The 14,810-nt window shown below is 39.2% G+C and overlaps 1 protein-coding gene across 4 annotated transcripts in view; it reads right to left on the bottom strand.

The window, feature by feature from the left end:
* The window catches only part of LOC143018969 (uncharacterized), a 132,449-nt gene that overhangs the window by 54,795 nt on the left and 62,844 nt on the right, over positions 1-14,810 (bottom strand). For 3 of the 4 annotated variants that reach the window (XM_076174629.1, XM_076174630.1, XM_076174627.1), the window contains exon 7: positions 10,742-10,852. The exons of the other annotated variant lie outside the window; for it this stretch is intronic. In XM_076174629.1, the coding sequence (XP_076030744.1) occupies positions 10,742-10,852 (111 nt within the window). The remainder of the gene's footprint in view (positions 1-10,741; positions 10,853-14,810) is intronic. 4 annotated transcript variants of the gene reach the window in all.

Here is a 14,810-nt window from a genome sequence, read left to right as displayed (position 1 = left end):
TTCCAGTCTTGGATGGATCAGGGTTTCAGCAAAATTTTCATCATCTCCTCATCCATATACTGAAAAGCCACTTTAATCTTCTGATATGTCTGTGAGGTGACAGGTTGTCTTTTATCAACACTCCCAAATCTTTCTTCTCTTTTGCTTTTGTAATGGGTTCACTTCACAAGGAATAGTTTAAAGATAGTCTTTTGCAGCTATTGCCCATTTTCAATACTTTGCATTTTTGGTACTAACGAGGAACTGCTTCATTGTCATTGGCTGTACTACTACAAGAAAGGGAACATTCACCAGTTGCCTGCTCCTCGTGTGCAAAGGATGAAATAGTCAAAATTGAGAGAGATATCTTGGGATTGGCCCTACAATTGGGAATGAGGATGTTGAAAGATTATGAAGATGAACAACTGAGATGACTAATGTTCAATTTGCAGGAAACCTCATGCAAATGTCCATCACTGGTCCCAACATTATTGAATGAATACTAACCAGTTCTATGTCATTTCTTTAAATAAATAAATAAATATATATATATATATATATATATATATATATATATATATATATATTATATATATATATATATATTACTTCATGGATCAATACTTAAGATTACAGCTATTTATGTAATCTCAAAAGTCATATCAAATACCAATAAATAATGTTCTAGTGGTTACTCTCCATCAATATCAACAGTATTGTCTACTGAACGTAGTAGTTGTTTAAGCATTTACCTAGATGTATTTTATGGGATGAGAGCTATGCTCATAGTGACCTGTTTTTGTATCTCTCCGCATCCAGTTTATTCTTAAAATCATGTATAGTTTTGGCATTCACTGTTTCTCCGTTTAGTTTGTTTAAGACATCAATCACTCTATGTGGGAAGCAATTTTTTCAGGTCTCTTCTGTAGCTGTCTTTCTATAATTTCTTTTTGTGTCCTCTTGCTTCTCTTTTGTCCCACTTTAATAAATTGTCTCTATCAAGAATTTACAACCCTTTCATAATTCTGTAAATGGTCAACAAATCACCTCTTTCTCTTCTCTGTTCCAGTGTTGACAGATGTAATTTCTCCAATCTTTGTTCGTATGTCAAATCTGACAGTGTAGGTGCCATTTTTGTCACTGCTCTTTGGATTCTTTCTAATCATATGTAGGGACCAGCAATGAGTACCTGCAAGTGATGGCCTGTGAGACAGACATCAGAGAATCATCTTCCAGCTGACCATCTTCAAAATCTATAACATCTTCACCTCCACCTGGTTATGCTGACAATTTCTAAACTAAACATGCTGACAATTTCTGAATCAAACCCACGGAATCTCTCAACTTTATTTCCATTTCTTCACATGAGGAAAGCTATGAGCAACTATTTCTCTCCTAATACTATAAGCTTGAAACATAGAAATAATCCCACACCAATAAAACACATACATAATAAGCAAATTTAATGCTTAGTTTGTCGGATGAAATCAGAGACAGGAACCCATGAGCATAGCTCTTATCTTGCATATTACAATTAGGTAAATATACTATTGCAACACAGACAACAGTCCAATGTTTCTTCCAAGAGGGACCTGTAGGAGGCCCTAAAGACTATTGTGGGGTTAAAGGTTTCCTGTCTGTATAACTGGGGCCACAATTATCATTATCACTCAAATACTGAGAATCATATACAGAAAGAGGTGGTTTCTATGACTTTTTCTTTTTGGCTACCCCCATGTAGGGGGACAAAGCCTTTGGTATATGTATGTAGAGGAAAAAGTGAGGGAGGCAAAGAGGAGAGATGTGTAAAGTCATGTACGAATCTGATGGATAATTTTGTAAAGAATAAGAAAAATATCTTGGAGAGAAGTGATAACAGTGTGGAGGCGAGTTGAAAAGAAAGAAAAAAAAGTAAAAGCAAAGGCAGTAAGGAGAAAATAGGCAAAACATTTCAGGGATTTATTGAACATAGAGGAAGTTAGAAACTAATCAATTGTGGCAGTGGGAGGTGCTCGGAAAATGACTGTGATGGAAGAAAATGAAAGAGCTATAAGAAAAAGAAAAGACGAGACACAAAGAGCACTGAAAATGATGAAAGCTAGTATGGCACCTCAGTTAGCTAGATATTATGTAGAATAGCTGAAAAACAATGGAACAGATAGTGGATTGGCTAGTGAGGCTAATTATTGTGTGCCTATGGGAGGAGAATGTGCTGCAGCATGACAGATGGAAAGAGAGAGGAGAAAGAGAGATGGAGAGAGAGAGAGATTCAACACTAGTATAAATACCAAAATGAATGAGTTAAAAAATAATAAGAGCATATAATTTTTTCACAAAACAATTAAAACACAAAAGAATACTAAAAATATAATATAAATACACTTGCACATACATACATAATCCATACAATGTAGACTATATAAAAATTATTCATTTTACAAGGCAGAATACAACAGAAAGTATTTGTCTCATTCTATTCTATTCTGCTCCCTCCTCAATGAAAATATCATTTTGAACAAAAACAAAAATAATTTCACAGTTCTTCAAGTTGTATACAAGAACTTAAATCATAACATAGCCTCAATCATTTGAGAACCACTGCTCAACAAAAGCCTCTCTTAACCTCTTTCATGACTTACAAGACTATACCAACCTTTGCTGAGTTGCTCATGCATACTTCTCTATTTCATCCTTCCACCTTCTGTCTGGTCTCTCTCACATGCTCCATACTTCAGTGTCCCTTCAGTAACATAATTATTCCATCTGTTAAGTCTCTTCTGCCTACATGTTTTACCCACTTCACTTGTGCTCTTTTATATTATTCCAAGAGCATTTTTCATGTAGATGTATTCTCTTTCCCAGTTTCTTTTCTTCATGTGTTCTGTGCTTTGTCTCAGATAAATTTGCCAGTTTATGGCACTGTATGGGGCAGACACTTGGAATTTAAGAGAGGGAGTGAGGAAAAGTTTAAATGTGTTTGAGATGAAATGTCAGAGAAGTATGGTAGGGGTTACAAGGTTGGACAGAGTGAGAAACAAGGAAAAGTGAGGAGGAGAGCAGGGGTGGAAAAGAAGATGCCAGACAGAGTGGATGAAAGAGTATTGGGATGGTTTGGATACATGGAAAGAATGAGTGAAGAAAGATTAGTAAAAGAGGTGCGGAAGGTAGAGGTGGAGGGAGTAAACTTGAGGGGATGACTGAGAATGAAATGGATGGATGGAGTGAAAGGGGCAGTGAGCAAAAATGGAATGTCTATTAAGCTGGGAAGGGAGAGGGCAGGAGACAGGGGTGAGTGGAGAATGGCTATGTATAGATGATACTGCATAAGGGGAAGGGGGGTTGCCGATTAAGTGAACCAGCCTTGCTGTGAATGTGCTGTCTCTTGCTGTATAGCTTCTGACCCAAGGAAATGGATGGGATACAGGGATGACGTGTCATCCATGAGGAGCTAAGATGAAAGGGAGGAAAGGGTGGTGGATGGAAGTGGAATGGGTGGAAGCAAAATGGGTTGGAGTGGGTATCTGCCTTTTAACCTCTTCCACACAATGATGCCTATGTAGGTGTTATGAAGCATGAGTGAGTATACGAGGATGTTGGCATTGGCATCTTGGTTATATTTATTTTGTAGTTGTAGTTGGGCTTTTATGGATTGGGAAAAGGCTTAAGACAGGGTAGACAGGAAGGCACTGTGGGAGATTTTGCAGATATATGGGATAGGAGGAAAGGTTTTAAGAGCAGTCAAGAGTTTTTATGAGAGTAGTAGAGCTTGTGTTAGGATTAGAAATGGAGAGAGTGAGTGGTTTGAGTAACAGTGGGATTTCATCAGGGATGTGTTATGTCGCCCTGGCTGTTCAATTTATACATGGATGTGGTGGTGCAAGAGGTAAATGCAAGGGTAGTAGGTCAAGGATTGGAGCTTGTTAAAGAAAATGGAGAAAAGTGGGAGATAAGCCAGTTGTTGTTTCCTGACAACACTGTGCTTGTAGCAGGATCAGAGGAGAGATTAAGGAAGTTAGTGACAGAGTTTGGAAGGTGTGCAAAAGAAGGAAGTTGAAGATAAATATGGGTAAAAGTAAGGTGATGAGATGTACAAGGGGAGAATGTGGCAGCAGACTGGAAGTGAGTATTAAGGGAGAGAGACTGGAGGAAGTGGATAGCTTTAGATACTTGGGTGCGAATGTGGCGGGAAAGGGAGGAGTGGAGGTGGAGGTAGAATGTAGATTGAGAGAAGCAAGTAAATGCCTTGGGGGGATTAAAAAGTGTAATGAAAAATAGACCTTTGGGTGTGGATGCTAAGAGGAGATTGTATGACGGAGTGATTGTGCTGATAGCACTGTATAGGGCAGAAACATGGAACATAAGAGAAGAGTTTGAATGTGTTTGAGATGAGGTGTCTGAGAAGTATGATAGGGGTTACTAGGCAGGATAGAGTGAGAAATGAGGAGGTGAGGAGAATGGGAGAACAAGGGTGGAAAGGAAGTTGGGAGATAGGGTTGATGATAGAGTACTGGGATGGTTTGGATACATGCAAAGAGTGAAGATTAGTAAAAGAGGTGTGGAAGGCAGAGGTGGAAAGAGTGAACATGAGGGGGTGACCTAGGACGAGATGGATGGATGGAGTAAAAGGGGCTTTGGGAAAGAGGGGAATGTCTGTTGAGGAAGGACAAGAGAAGACAGAGGATAGGGGTGTATGGAGAAGGGTTGTGTATGGATGATGCTGTGATGCACGAGGGGGAGTGGGTGGGGGATGGGGGTAAGGGAGTATGTGTGAGAAATAAATTGTTGCAGCCCTGTCTTCTCCTTTTCTGCACGAGGGGATGGAGAAGGGGGTTGCCAATTTAATGAAGTGGCCTTGCTGTGGATGTGCTGTGTCTTGCAACAGTGCTTCTGACCCAGGGCAGGGGTGACCTGTCATCCAGGAGATGCCAAGATAAGAGGGAGGGAAGAGGGTGGAGGGGAGTGGAGTATGTTGGGGATGGAATGGGTGGGAGTAGTTTTTATGCCTTTGTTTTTTGGCTACCTCATTTATAAGGGGGAAAAGCCTTTGGTATATGTCTATATGTATGTAGTTGAAGCTGAGTGACCCTCAAATTCTGTGAACTGGTTTGATCACATTTTTTTTTTTATTACTACTCAGAGTGATAGAGAACAAGTAATACAGCTGTGACTTTATATCTTAAAATGCAAGTAGTGTGATGTATCATACATTAATCATCCAATGGTGTGTGCAAGAATTTGACTCGTATTGAAGAGGTTAAGAGAGAAAAAGCCCTTGGTATATAGATAGACACGTCACATCCACTTACCATGAGCAGGAGTATATACCTATCTAGATTTGTTTAAAACAAAATGAAAGAAAACTTCATACAAGGTTCCAGTAACATACATTTTCCATCAAACTGTGATGCATACATACATACATATACCAAAAAGCCCTTTCCCTTTTTCTGAATGATGTTTTGTAAACCATATACATTCTTTGTCTTCTCTCAAAGCTGATACCTTGATGTTGGTGGGTAGCTTTGAGCATCTTTATGACTACAAGAGCTATGTTCATTACAAAATAAAAATTTCTAGTGACCCAACTCAAATAATTCTTGTAAGAAAGATGTAACATGGTTTAGCTTGCACTCATAATCACAAGGGTCTGATGCTAAATGGCACATCCCTGGTGATGAACATAGGAAATTCCTCATCTATCTATCTACACAGACATGTTAATGAGAGCATGGAGCACTGGGCTCTATACAGACACATCGGGTTCTACCAAATATACTAAGTAATGATGCACCAAGGAATACATTTCACCAGAAACTGTGTAGGAGGGAGAGATTAAACTGCCATAACTTCACAATCAACCATGGACAGTATACCCAATATTGCCACAAATATTCCTTTGGATCATTATCAATTAACCTCTTTAATATGAATCAAATATTCACACACATATTAGCTGCCTCACATATGATAAAGCATCACAATACATGCATTATAAAATATAAAGTTAAAGCTGTTATACTTAATTCTCTTTCAGCCAGAATGTTTGTAATAACTGAAAAAGTTATCAAGCCTGTTAACAGAATAAGAGGGTCACTCAGCTACAACTACAAAATAAATATAATCAGGAAGCTGACACTGGCATCCTCATGTACTCACTCATGCCTCATGATGCCTACATAGGCATCATTGTGCTCAAGGGGTTAAACCTAAATTTGTTCAATTTAAATCCATTACTACAAGTCCTGCCCTGCTGTCACCCTACCCTGATGACCTTGCCTGCATCACCATTGTTAAAACCCTGGACCCATTTGAATACCTCTATTCAATCACCTCACACTCTTGGTCTTTCCAGAGAGTGTAAGTTAAGGTGGCGAAGCCTGTCTTCGTATGGTAAATTTCTCAGCACTTGTATCATTTTGGTCATTCTCCTGTGTAGTGACTAGTAAACTGATATCCATTCTAAAGGATGGAGACCAAAACAGTACCGTATAGTCACTGTATATCAGGCAGCTAATATGTGTGTGAATATTTGACTCATATTGAAGAGGTTACGAAGAAAATAGGGAAGAACTGGTTTACCAACAAATCGGTTAATAAATCAAATAAACTTCATAACAATGTAGTGAGCACTGAAACAATTGGTTGCTTTAAGATAAGATTAGATAACTTTATGGATAGGGATGAAAGGTGGTAAGGAATAGAACTGCCTAGTGTAGACCTTATGGTACTTTGCAGTCTCCTCAAATTCGTATGTTCTTAAGTTCTTGTCCCAATTCTCTTTTACAGGATACCCATGGCCCCCAGGAAACAAGCTACAGCTGCTGATTTGGTCCATAAGTCATACAATGAAGAGATTTTGTGGAGCTGTCTGGAGTGAGTGAACATAGGGCAATGAAATAAAAAATGCTTTGTTTCTTCTGTGTAGCATTTCAGTCTTGGTCACTTAGTATCTGTTGGCAGGCCTAGCGTTTCAGTCTTGGTCACTTAGTATCTGTTGGCAGGCCTATTCTGTGATGGTATTGTTTTAGCACAGTATTATGACCTGAATGTTGAAGCGTCATAAGAATTCTTGTATCTTGGGAGTGATTTCTCTGCTGGGTTGATTTCTGGAGTAGCCATGCAGACAATGCAGTACAAACTTTGGCAGTCTATTTAGGAGCATTTGATTTGTGATCTGTGTAAATATTTTTGTATGGAACTCTTGTGGAATACTGAAGTATAATGTAAATGTTCAAATAAAGATTTATAAACTCCCATGCAGATTCCCCATTAAAAAAAGTACTAAGTTTTCTTCACTTGTTCTTTCCATGTGTCCAAACCATCCCACTACTCTTTCATCAGTCCTATTTCTGAACTCCCTTTCCACCCCACTCTTCTCCTCACCTCCTCATTTCTCACTCTATCCAACCTTGTAACCCCTACCATACTTCTCAGGCATTTCATCAACATATTTAAACTCTTCTCTTATGTTCCATGTTTCTGACCCATACAGTGTTGTTGGCACAATCACTCCCTCGATAACAATAATAATAATAATAATACATACATATACCAGCAGCTTTTTCCCCCTTACAAAAGAGGTAGCCAAAATACAAAGGCATAAAAACTACTCCCACCCATTCCATCCCCACATACACATACTCCACTTCTATTCACCCACCTCCCTCCCTCTTATCTTGGCTCCTCCTGAATGATGGGTCATCCCTGCATCTCGCCCACTGCCCTGGGTCAGAAGCAATGTAGCAAGTCACAGCACATCCACAGCAAGGCTGCCTCATTTCATCAGCAACCCCCCTCTCCATCCCCTCATGCAGAAAAAGAGAATATGGGGAGAAATCCCTTCAGTCTGCATCAAAATATCATTCACACTTACTCCCTCACCCCATCCCCCACCCAGTCCCTTCCAAGCATCAGAGCAACATCCATATACAACCATTCTCCACTCACCCCTATGTTTTGTCTTCTCCCTTCCTTCCTCTTTCCCAGTGCCCCTTTTACCCCATCCATCTTATCCTTGGTCGCCCCCTCATGTTCACTCCTTCTACCTCTGCCTTCCACACCTCTTTTACAAATCTTTCTTCACTCATTCTTTCCATTTGTCCAAACCATCCCAATACTCTTTCTTCAACCCCATCTCCCACCTCCCTTTCCACCCCTACTCTCCTCCTTTCTCACTCTATCCAACCTAGTAACCACAACCATACTACCCATAAAATACAACTAGGTAAATACATTCAAACTCCTCTCTTTCTCGCTTATGTTCTAAGTTTCTGCTCCATACAGTGCTATCAGTACAATCACTCCTTCATTCGGAACCAACCAACAGCTGCCTGCTTGTTTAACATACAGGAAGGAAGTATTGTAGTTAATGTGACCGAAAATGTAGTCTTTGCATCCTTGATCAATTATTATATTTGCACAATCAGTAACAACAAGGGATGAAATAAACAAAGAATTTAGTGATAAAGAAACTGCAAAGCAACATCTTGACGTAAGTACAATAGAGTCCCCACTTGGTGTAATTAAAATAAAAAAAAATGTCTGAATGAGACCCCAAAGACATACCAAAGGTTTGATAGAGGTGTCTTCTTGGGGTTTAATAGAGAAAATAGTAATATATACAGAGGGCTAGACAGGGATAGAAAACTCAGGTTTAAAATTATTATAAGAAATAGAGAAATAAATGAATTGTTAGATGAAATAATTGAACTGAAAAGTGAATGCAAAAGTATATATAAGGAAGTAGCCATATTAAGAAAAGCCAATGAAGAAAATAATAGGAAAATAGATGAATTGAAAATGGAACTGAATAGGATAAAGGGAGAAAATATAAGACTGAAAAATGAAGATATGAATAGGAATAAGGCATTGAAGAAAGAGATGAAGGTTCAAATACAAGCAGTGACTCAGAAAGTGAAAGAAAAAATTAAAGAAAATGACTTTCAAGAAATAAAGAAACAGTGGAAGGATAACCTTGATATCAGAAAATTGCATGGTCCGGATGGAATTGCAAATTGTATACTGAAGGAGTACGTACAGGAATTAACAGATAAAATACACACTATAATCAAATGCTCGCTAAAAGAAGGAAAGGTACCACAAGACTGGAAGAATGCAAACATTGTACCAATATACAAAGGAGGAAACAAGGAAAATCCAACTAACTACAGACCAGTCTAACAAGCACAGTAGCTAAAATATGTGAAAAAGTGATCAAAAATAGATGGGTTAAACACTTGGAAGAAAAATCTATACTAAACCCAAGCCAATTTGGATTTAGACAAGGAAGATTATGTACGACAAACCTAATCTGCTCTACTCGAGACTAATAGATATAATAGATGAGAGGGATGGATGGGCAGACTGTGCCTATCTAAACCTACAAAAGACATTTGACAAAGTACCACACAAGAAATTAATTGGAAAATTAGAATCAATAGGTGGCATCACAGGTAATTTATTAGAATGGATGGATGGAAAATTTCCTGACTGGGAGAAAAATGAGGGTAGTAATTAGAGACAAATACTCGAAATGGGAAGAAATGATAAGTGGTGTTCCACAAGGGTCAGTGCTGGCTCCAATCATGTTTGCCATATACATAAATGACATAGATGAAGGGGTTGAATGTTATATGAATTTCTTCGCAGATGATGCAAAAATATTGAAGAAAGTAAGAACAGAAAAGGACTGTGATTCATTACAATCAGACCTGGACAAAATCTGATATCCAAAAAACAAAGGCATAAAATCCACTGCCACCCATTCCATCCCCACATACTCCACTCCCATTCACCCCCTCCCTCCCTCTTTCCTTGGCTCCTGGATGATTGGACATACCTGCATTTTGCCCACTGCCCTGGGTCAGGCTCTACTACTCTCGCAAAAACTCAACTACTCTCGACAGCTTTCCTCCTATCCCATATATTTGCAATACCTCCTCCAGTGCCTTCCGGTCTACCCTGTAGTAAACCTCTTCCAAATCCATAAAGGCCCAAAAAACATCCTTACCTTTTACTAAAGCTTTCTCACATATCTGCCTTACCACAAAAATTTGATCCACACAATCCCTACCTGCCCTAAACCCACACTGTTCCTCACCAATTACTCCCTGTTCCTCTCCTTATCCTCTTAATCAAAACCCTCCCATAAGCCTTCCCAACTACACTCACACTTGTACCCTTTTCCCTTGTAAATTGGAACTATACAGGAACTCCTCCAGCATTCTACCCTCTTTTAGACAAATATTAAATAATCTCACCACCCAGTCCATATGACACCCATCCAACCCAGGTGCCTAACCTGCTCTCATAATTTTTATAATTTCTTTCACCTCATCTTTTCTCATTTCTCCTCCATTTTCCTCATTCATCACTGTCATTTTCTTAGTGCTTCCCACTGCAACTACCTTTCCCTCCCTATCCTCCTTCACACTTAGCAACTCCCTAAAATACTCTGCCTGTCTTCCTCTTATGTCTCTTCCATTATCATCTCTCCATCTGCACCTTTTACCTTTTCTTTTCTACTTGATTTGATCTTAAACACTTTGGCTGAAATGGAAGTAGAATCTTCACTGATATTTTCATCCACCTCTGGTTTTGTAACAAAATTCCAACAATTTGAAAAACAGCACATATAATCCCCATATTAAAGCCAAGCTGATCACCAGAAAACCTGGTATCCTGTAGACCAGTTTCCCTACTAGCTGCCATGTCTGGGCTGGTGGGATGATGGTCATGGAGGAAACATAACTAATCTGCCCACCTTCTCAGGCCCACGTTCCTGGGCCAGCATGGGTTCAAGGAGGGTTGCTCCACAAGTGCACTCCTCATGGGCATCACTCAATAGGTGTTGGAGGGATTCAGCAGAGCACCACTGGAAAGAAGTCATGGTGGCAATAGACATAAATAAATTCACTTGATAGAGTATCCAGACACATCTATCAAGAAAGATCAGAGACTAGCATCCACAACAATGACAAGAGATGGCTAGTACACTTCTTAGCTGACAGACAATGCAGTGGCTTGAATCATTCACATATCTGGGACCAATAAATTCAATATGTTGCTCCTGGTCTCTCTTGCAGAAGACCTGCAGCCTCCAGTTGTGACCATATATCACTTGTAGAAGAGATATTGTGTAGTTATCTGAGTATCATTAGTGTGGGGCATAGCAGTATGAGGTGGTCTGTATCTTCTGTTTGGTGGCTGAATATGGGACAATTTGAATCTGTGGCCAGGCCTATTCTGTATTGGTACTGTCTTAATGATAAATTATGTCCTGAGTGCAGTCATACAAGTGTGATTCTTGTCTGTTGTGGGAGGGGTTTCTCTGTGGGACTTATATTAGAGGGCTGTTGTAGTAGTGAGTTTGGTGTCTCTTGAAGGGCCTGATTAGTTATCTGGGTGTGGATATTTCTGTGTAGGTTTTTTTATGTGGTTTGAGTGGTAGGTGGTAGATGTTTGAGTAGTATGTTGCTGTTTTTTTTTTTTTGTTTTTTTTTTTCCTATTCTGTTGTTGGTACCTGAGACCAAAAGATTGTACAGTGGAGTGCCCCAAGGAGTTATACTCTCACCTGCATTATTCAACCTCTTTAAAAGTGATCTCTCCACACCAGATCAAAAGCTTGGTACCAAATCACTCAACTGTGTTGACCTGATGATGGTAACCCAGTTACAGCAACTACAAACCAGTTGCTATGAACAGCCAGGCCTACCTGGACAAACTGAAACAGTGGCTTAGATAAAATAGAATGGAGGCCTCCCATCAAAAATCACAAGTGACTCCTCACTCCTGACAACCATGAATCAAACATCCAACCATGAATCAAACATCCAACAGTAAAATTGAATGATCATATCCTTCCATTGGAAAACTCTAAAATCTTCAGCCTTACTTTTGATGGTCACATGTCCTTCATCCTATACATCAAGGACCTGATAGTGAAAATCAATGAGAAAATAAATACACTAATATCAGTAACAAACACAGGCTTTGGTCAGACGAAACACACTCCAATCATAGTACAAACAGTTTTTGAGAACCACACTTGACCCTCTCTCCAAGGCAGGGTTTCCAACAATCAAAAAAACTTTGGCACTTTACAAACTGCACAAAATAAAGCATTGAAAATAATAACAAGACGCACTGAGACCATCCCAGCAGAATGTCTGCATATAGAAACCCAAGTCCTCCTCATGGGAATGATTGGTGCACAGTTCTATGCAAGAGCTCTAAATTCTGCCTATTCATTTCAATGCATATCATGGGCACAACCAACTGAATGCAATACTGCCAGTATGCCACTCAAATATGTAAAACAGCCTACCACCTACACCACAAACCTAAATAAAATCATATACAGACTCAAATCACATAGCAAGCAATTTGGGACTGATCACCAAATTCCCTACTCTTAATTGGAAACTCCTCCAAACACTGGCATTACAGAATGGTACCTTAAATATGGAAAAGGAAACATGGACTGGGAGTGAAGCATTTCCGTCATGTTTAAGCAACATGTTACCATGGATATTAATTTTCAGAAAGGTACCTCCCACAAATAGCAAGAACTACTAGCAAGACTGCATTCAGGTCATCATCCAACACCAAAACAATACCATCACACAGTAAGCATGGCCACAGAAGCAGAGGCAACCATCACACAAAAGATACAAAGGATTACAAAGGTGGAGCATGCCAACAAGAGACCTTTTGGTCCATAACTAGGTCAGATGCAAAAAAAATATATATATATATATATATATAATAATATAAATAATAATACATACATATGCCAAAGGCTTTTTCCCCCTTACAAGGGAGGTAGCCAAAAAACAAAGGCATAAAAACCATTCCCACCCATTCCATCCCTAATACTGTACACTCCATTCCCCTCCACCCTCTACCCTCCCTCTTATCTTGGCACCTCCTGGATGACGGGTCATCCCTGCATAAATAAAATAAACAAACAAATGCATAGGTATAGTTAAATAATAAACATACATGTAAATAGTAAATAATAATAAATTGACATATAACTAATAATAAATGTGAATCAAGCAAATAATAATAAACAGACAAATGATAACAAAAACAAATAAACAAATACTATAAAATAAATTTGGGAGTGTGTGTGAAAGAAGAAAGCTGAAGATAAATGTGGGTAAAAGTAAGGTGATGAGATGTACAAGGGGTGAAAAGTGGCATTAGACTGGAAGTGAGCATTAAGAGAGAGTGACTGGAGGAAGTGGATAGTTTTAGATACTTGGGTGCAAATGTGGCAGGAAAAGGTGGAGTGGAGGTGGAGGTAGAATGTAGATTGAGAGAAGCGAGTAAATGCCTTGGTGGATTAAAGAGTGTAATGAGGAATAGACATTTGGGAATGGATGCTAAGAGGAGACTGTATGAAGGAGTGATTGTGCCAACAGCACTGTATGGGGTAGAAACATGGAACATAAGAGAGGAAGAGAGAAGGAGTTTGGATGTGTTTGAGATGAGGTGTCTGAGAAGTATGATGGGGGTTACTAGGCTAGATAGAGTGAGAAATGAGGAGGTGAGGAGAAGAACGGGGGTGGAAAGGGAGTTGGGAGATAAGGTTGATAAAAGAGTATTAGGATGGTTTGGACACATGGAAAGAATGAGTGAAGAAAGACTAGTAAAAGAGGTATGGAAGGCAGATGTGGAGGGAGTGAACATGAGGGGTCGTCCTAGGATGAGATGGATGGATGGTGTGAAGGGGGCTTTGGGGAAGAGGGGAATGTCTGTTGAGGAAGGACGGAGAGGACAGAAGACAGGGATGAATGGAGAATGGTTGTATATGGATGATGTTGTGATGCATGAGGTGGAATGGATGGGGGGATGGGGGGATGGGGGGTGAGGTAGTATGTGTGAGCAAAATTTGACGCAGCCTGAAGGGATTTCTCTCCGTCTTCTCCTTTTATGCATGAGGGGACGGAGAGGGGGGGGTTGCTGATTTAATGAAGTGGCCTTCCTGTGGATGTGCTGTGACTTGCGACACTGCCTCTGACCCAAGGCAGTGGACAAGGTGCAGGGATGACCCGTCATCCAGGAGGTGCTAAGATAAGAGGGAGGGTGGAGGGGAGTGGAGTGTATTTAGGGATGGAATGGGTGGGAATGGTCTTATGCATTTTTCTTTTTGGCTACCTCCCTTGAAAGGGGAAAAACCCTTGGTATATATATGTATGTATAAAATAAATGACAGTCATTACAGCATCTTGCTTAGATGTTTATCTAAATAATAATAAATAAAATAAACAAACAAATGCATAGGTACAGTTAAATAATAAACGGGTAAATAGTAAATAATAATAAATTGACATATAATTAACAATAAACATGAATCAAGTAAATAATAATGAACAAACAGACAAATGATAACAAAACAAATAATATAAAATAAATGACAGTCATTACAGCATCTTGCTTAGGTGTTTATCTATATGATTCCTAAAACTTCGAACTGAATTACACTGCACTGCCTCTGCAGGAAGTTTATTCCATACATTAACTACACAGTTGGTGAAGTCGTTTCTACCCATTCTAAATGAAATCTATTTCCTGACAGTTTGAGACCATTATTTCTTGTCTGATTCTCATTCAGTGTGAAAATTTTGTTACTTTTGATGTTGTCAATTCCCTTTAGAATCTTAAAGACCTGTATCAAGTCACCTCTGACTCCACGCTTTTTTAGGGAAAACAGATTCATATGTTGTAGTTGACTTTCATATGATTTATTTTTGACATTTGGAATCAGTTTTGTGGCTCGCCATTGTACTTTTTCCAATCTGTCAATGTCTTTAATGAGATTCAG

The sequence above is a fragment of the Oratosquilla oratoria genome, chromosome 36 (genome assembly GCF_046742065.1).
Source record: "Oratosquilla oratoria isolate Oo_2021 chromosome 36, ASM4674206v1, whole genome shotgun sequence".
NCBI lineage: Eukaryota > Metazoa > Arthropoda > Malacostraca > Stomatopoda > Squillidae > Oratosquilla > Oratosquilla oratoria.
The sequence above is the reverse complement of the archived record's forward strand: the minus strand, read 5'-3'. Positions and strand labels throughout refer to the sequence as shown.